The 5,940-nt window shown below is 34.8% G+C and overlaps 4 protein-coding genes across 4 annotated transcripts; 2 read left to right on the top strand and 2 right to left on the bottom strand.

Moving 5' to 3' along the window:
- Positions 1–82: 82 nt before the first annotated feature.
- Positions 83–1,009, top strand: PNP1 (purine-nucleoside phosphorylase; the record flags this gene model as incomplete). The annotated part of the gene is made up of 1 exon (XM_015614634.1): positions 83–1,009. The coding sequence occupies one exon, from the start codon at positions 83–85 to the stop codon at positions 1,007–1,009; it is 927 nt and encodes a 308-aa protein (XP_015464541.1).
- A 144-nt stretch (positions 1,010–1,153) lies between these two features.
- SEC13 (GTPase-activating protein) lies at positions 1,154–2,047 on the bottom strand (the record flags this gene model as incomplete). The annotated part of the gene is made up of 1 exon (XM_015614633.1): positions 1,154–2,047. One exon carries the CDS (start codon positions 2,045–2,047, stop codon positions 1,154–1,156), a length of 894 nt encoding a protein of 297 aa, XP_015464540.1.
- A 280-nt stretch (positions 2,048–2,327) lies between these two features.
- AC631_05803 (uncharacterized protein) lies at positions 2,328–2,921 on the top strand (the record flags this gene model as incomplete). The annotated part of the gene is made up of 1 exon (XM_015614632.1): positions 2,328–2,921. The coding sequence occupies one exon, from the start codon at positions 2,328–2,330 to the stop codon at positions 2,919–2,921; it is 594 nt and encodes a 197-aa protein (XP_015464539.1).
- AC631_05802 (uncharacterized protein) lies at positions 2,922–5,672 on the bottom strand (the record flags this gene model as incomplete). Its single annotated transcript, XM_015614631.1, has 1 exon — positions 2,922–5,672. The coding sequence occupies one exon, from the start codon at positions 5,670–5,672 to the stop codon at positions 2,922–2,924; it is 2,751 nt and encodes a 916-aa protein (XP_015464538.1).
- Between the last annotated feature and the right edge of the window lie 268 nt (positions 5,673–5,940).

Here is a 5,940-nt window from a genome sequence, read left to right as displayed (position 1 = left end):
CCCTTTCTGTTAAAGGGTCATTGCAGTAGATATCACTAAATTCTTTTTAAGTATATTCAGCGAAACCTTTAGAAGTTAACAAATGGCTTCAGAAACAATTTCCCCAAAAGATTACAAGAATCTTTTAGATGAGGCAGCATTGACTGTTAAGGGGCTCTTGAAAGAATACCCAGAATTGAGCCAACCTCGAGTTATGATTATATGTGGATCTGGCTTAGGCGGAATTGCAGAAATATTACATTCAGATCGTAAAGTGGAAGTAACCTATGACAAAATCCCAGGATTTAGAACATCAACTGTACCAGGGCATGCAGGTAAGCTCATTTTTGGTTTAATTGGATCTAATAAAGTTCCAGTAATGTGCATGGTTGGGCGCTTGCATTTTTATGAAGGTTATTCTTTTCAAGAAACAACGTTTCCTGTTCGTTTGGCAAAGCAATTAGACGTCGAGACTCTTATTGTAACTAATGCTGCAGGCGGGATTAGAACTGGATTCAAGCCTGGTGACTTGATGATTATTAACGATCATATCAACTTCCCTGGTTTGGCTGGTTTTCACCCATTAAGAGGACCCAACTTAGAGGAGTTTGGACCAAGATTTCAACCTTTATCCGACGCTTATGATTTTGAATTAAGGAAGTTATTCTTTACTAAGGCTAAGAAAGAATTGGGAATATCTCGTAATATTTTTGAGGGTACTTATTTGTTTGCTGCTGGTCCAACCTTCGAGACTAGAGCCGAAGTTAGGATGATTAGAAGCTTAGGTGGTGATGCTGTAGGTATGTCTACAGTTCCAGAAGTTATTATCGCTCGTCATTCTGGCTTGAGAGTTTTGGCATTGTCTTTAATTACTAATTCTGGCCTTGGCGAAGAGCCACCTAGTGCGTTCGACGAAAACCCAAAGAAGTTGGACGAAGGAATGGCTAGTCATGATGAAGTTTTAGAGTCTGCTAATGAAGCTTCGAAAGACGTTCAAAAGATTTTTGAAGCTACTATTAATGATTTGTAGTTCAACTTTGCATAAACCGCGATGTATAGATCGATCTTATAAAGTAATATATATTAATTTAAAGTACAGTCTAGCTACATAACAGAAAAGAGTATTATCATCTTAGTTATGTATAGAAATAGAAATGGATAACAATTCAAGCATCTACTCGACCTCACCAGCCGACTCCCATTTACCTTGGAGGTTTTCTTTCCATAAGCTTACCTTGTTATCGCCTCCAGAAACAGCCAATATGTTACCTGATAATGACCAAGAGCACCTCCAGCATACGTCTGGGAACATTTCTTCGGTCAATAATTGCTTTTGCCATTTTCCATTCTTATCTTGAGACCAAATTAAAACAGTACGATCTTGAGATGCAGTAGCAATATATGAACGAATCAAGATTGAAGGAGACCAGCTGACATCACGAACCCAGTCAGTGTGTCCTTCCAAAACAGCCTCTTCAATATATGCATTTTTACTGGTATCGAACTTCCAGATCTTGGCCAAGTTATCAGAACCACAGGTCACAAATCTACGTATGGAGTTGGTATCCTTACCTTTTGTATTATTATTAGATAATGGTGCCCACGATGCTGAATTCACTCCTATAGCATGTGCATCAAAGATTATATGTGAAGTAGTACCATCATCGTTGAAATCGACAACGGAAACTTTTCCGTCGGAAGAAGTACATAATAAAATGGCTCCCAATTCGTGAGGTGCCCAGCTGACCGAATTTACACTGGCCTGGTGAACTGTATGCTCAGCAATAATAGACCATTGTTGCGTTTCTGGCTGTTCCTTCCAAATCAACGCTTTCCCGTCATATGAACAGGAGGCCAAAATAGATCCAAACTTAGGGTGTGCCCAAGCAACTTGCCAAACTGGCCCTTCATGGCCAATCAATGTTTCAACTAACTTGTAGTTTTCTGTTCCTTCAACTTCAAAAAGTTTAATTGTTTTATCTGAGGAGCATGTAGCTAATCTTTTCCCATAATAATCTAACACAGCATCGTGTATTAAATCATCATGTGCATTACCGATTGTAACCATTTTGTTATTTAACCAATTATTTTTCTTCTAACACAATTTATCCACTCAGGGAACAATGTATAATTACTTTGGTATAAAGATATAGAGATAATGCCTATTTATCAATTGATTGATACAAAGACGTGTTAAGAAACCTCAGTATTGTAAATCTTGTTGATTGATTTGGAATTTCGAGGTTTTCGTTACCCGGCTCGAAATAGAGATATCAAAAGATTACTATCTGTTTAACCACCATAGCCAAACAGAATTCAAGGGCCAGTTGAGGAGTTACTTATAAGAGATGGAAAGGCAAGATGAAACTATAAAGACAATTACTGATCTTATTCACTCTGTTAGTTCTCAAATTAACAATTCGTCGAATCACATAGAGACGCTAGAAGGTTTGACTAATAAACTAGTACCTAATGAAATTCGAGAGGTGGGTGTTCAAGATAAACGGCAAACAAAGCGGGAGTTATCAGTAGAAGAAGAGGAAGAGTATATAATACGGATATTAGAACAACAGAGGCTAGAACGGGTAATAGATTTGCAAAATCACGAGCATATGAATGAGAAGCTAATGGAACTAATTGATCTGAACGAGGATATCTTGCAAAGTGTCAAAGAATACCTTGAAATCAAGGAAAAGACAAGAGAAGATGAAAGAAAGTTTGCGGACTCAAGAATCAAGCATTTTACTGATGATATGGTTGAACCAACTATAGAGGTTCTAGAATCTAATTTGCTTAACTTGAATAATGGCATAGAACAAGTGGAGCATACGCTAAGTGGATTTGTAGAAGATTTACAAAATAGTGATCAGAAGATGTCACCGGAGTACCAGGAAAAGGTTAATGCATTAATTCAAGTTATAAACAAGGCCTCTAATATATAATTAAGATTGTTTTTTCTCGATTGGGTCTTTTGAAAGTGGAGTCTTGGTGGGATCCTTACCTATGATAGAATAGATTTTGTTAATATACTTTTTATTTGGGTCCAATTTTTTCCATGTTTGTCCAATTCTATCAAAATTCATTTTGTTCCTATCAAGGTTGAAGGCTTGAAAAATATACGATAAAAGCTCATAAATGAAAATGATCACGATTCTTAGAATACTATCTCTCTTGGACAGAGATTTTTCAGTATAGAATTCAGTCGGATTTTTACCAGTTAATTCAGAAATAATTGCATTCTTTTCATTTACATCAACGAAAGTTTGATTGAATCGGTTCAGATAGATCAAATTATCAATTATATTGGATAATTTATCCATGCTTTGTGTACTTAGTTTACTATCAAATAAGTTGGAATATTCCTCGAATTCATTTATTCTTTTACCAACTATTCGAGTCTCATAAACTAATCTATCAATTGTCGCTGATAAATCATCGAGATTAAAATTTAGACTGTTGACTAAATCACCTTCCAAAAGTCTGTTCTTATTGTTAATTACTTGGTTATGCATATGATTAAATGTAATGATTTCATGATTTAATTTATTATATAAATTTTCAATTTTCTTTGTAGTTATTAAATCTGTGGATGAATCATTGTTATTCTTCTCAATATTTTCAATTTTTACTAGATCACTCACATTGGTTAAATAGTTAGATGATACTTTATCAATTGAAAGAATTGGCTTCTCAGATTTGGAACAGAAGTAATCATCTAATAATGAACCACTTAGGCTTCGCTTCAACTGATATCTATTACTCCCAAACTCAGAATCATGTCGTAAAAATTCAAGGATGTTAAGATTAAGCTCACCTTGTTGTACCACGAATGGATACGAATTTCTCCGATTTAAAACTTTGTTAAAACTCGATATATATTGTTTATCGGATTTTGAGTGTGTACTTGATTCTTCGCTTCTACCTTCTTGCTCAGGACATATATCATCAGGACTGAGTAATGAATCTAGCATCGAGTTTGAATTACCACGATAATTACTGTTACTGTTACTGTTATCATCAGTTACTTGCAATGTTAAGTTATGCTTTTTAGGAGTGTTATTTGACACAAGAAGTTTTCGGTTTTGTAAGCCAAGCTTCATTTTGCTGAAGCCTAAAGAATATTTCGAAGCGTCTGGAACAGATGTAGATCCATTTGAATAATATGGTAATGTTTGAGTTTGGCTTATTGCATCCTTTAGACTCATAAACCTATAAGACTTCAAATCATGATTCGAATTTGATCTGTGATGGCGATGATGATGACTATGATGATGTCCTAGCTGGGAAGGTTGAATAGTATTCGACTGTTCGGAAGGAGGAGCTTGGTTAGTACCAAACCATAATCTGGTCAAAATCTTACCGTAAAGATAATTTTTTACCAAGATTTCTAAGTCCAAAGTCTCAACATCCAAAGGACTCACATTGTCAGCTAGCTTGGCAATTCTATTTCTAATTCTACCACTAGATTTTGGAATATTCTGAAATGTATCATCGTTATCTTTATTAGGTGCAATGATATGATCCTGAACAGTATTTTTGACAACGTTAGTGAATTTTCTAAATTCTTTACTATAATAATTCTTGTTCTTTTTATAAGGAGACGTTAAATTAGAGTTCAAATTCGAGGGGTTCATTAAATTTTCAGGCTGAACTTCATCATTATGATCGTAGTTGAAATTAGATTTCTCAGGTATTATCTTTGCGTTAGTGATGGTAAATAATTTGTTCAATGTTTGTAAATCTAATTTCCTCAGTTTATCCAACTTAAATTGCCGTTGAAATTGACCTATTGAAAGCATAAAGTTTTCAAAGTCAAATGGATCTTTGGGTACATCACAACCTCCGATCATTTGAAGTCTTATTTTGACACTCAAGACCAAACTAATTACCGCAGCTACTGTCCTTGCCGGTAATATTCCATTCCTGATATTAGGTTTAAAACTATAATGAGGTAGACCAATTAGATTCCACCATTCACTTATACTTTCTTCCGTTTTATTGCAAAGTAATCCATCGCAGTATTTGGCGTCAAGAAGATCAAAATAGAACAAACATATCTGTATTAAATTAACTAGCTCCTTTATAGCAAATTTTATGGGCACGTTAAGATTATAAATCTTATAAACATGCCTGAATTTGTCTTCGTTTGCACCAGATATTTTATCTGTAAATAACGATAACGACCTCCCACTACAATGTAACTTTTTCAAATTTGAATTCACAATAAAATCGTTCTCCATCAATCTTATATCTCCAGTGGGTATAGTGATCAAGTTGAGATTTGATGGTAATGATGCTGAATTTGTCACAAATAGTAACTCTTTGGGAGCCATCTGTATTTCGTTATCCATTTTTTTGATTTTGGCATGATTAAGCATGAGTTCATTCAAATATTCCTGGAATCGAAGTGGATAATTCTTCACTGGTTTCTTCAATACCGTAAACTTAACAACTGCCACCTTCGACTCCATGTTACCAGTATACGTTGATATTATAGTACCGATCTTCCTATTAAGCACCCATTGTTCTACCAAGTAGACATCAAAGCCAGATGAAACATTTTCCTCAACCAAATGGAATTCATTTGTATTAATGAAGTCCCGTTGAAAATACTTGATAGCATTGAAATCTGGAAAGATATAAGTTATCAATTCATCAGGATTAATGACCTCTGTATCATCTACCGAAGACATGTAGCTAATAAAATACAACTATCTAAGTCATTGTAAGACGCAGTGAATTAATCTTCAAATGCGCACCAGGTTGCAGTAGCATTCCGGTGAGACTTTATACCCAGTATCATAACAGAACACCTATCTAACCATTCTAGACCATTTAAATTATCATAATGAGCCTTTAAATTCATTCTTGACACTTTTCTACTCTATACCAACATAGTTATATATAACACCTACATAAACAAATTATAGTATTCAGCAATCAGTATCCTTCAAAAAAACA

Source organism: Debaryomyces fabryi, assembly GCF_001447935.2.
Source record: "Debaryomyces fabryi strain CBS 789 chromosome Unknown contig00287, whole genome shotgun sequence".
Lineage (NCBI taxonomy): Eukaryota > Fungi > Ascomycota > Pichiomycetes > Serinales > Debaryomycetaceae > Debaryomyces > Debaryomyces fabryi.
Note: the sequence above shows the minus strand (reverse complement) of the source record. Positions and strands in the feature narration are given on the sequence as shown.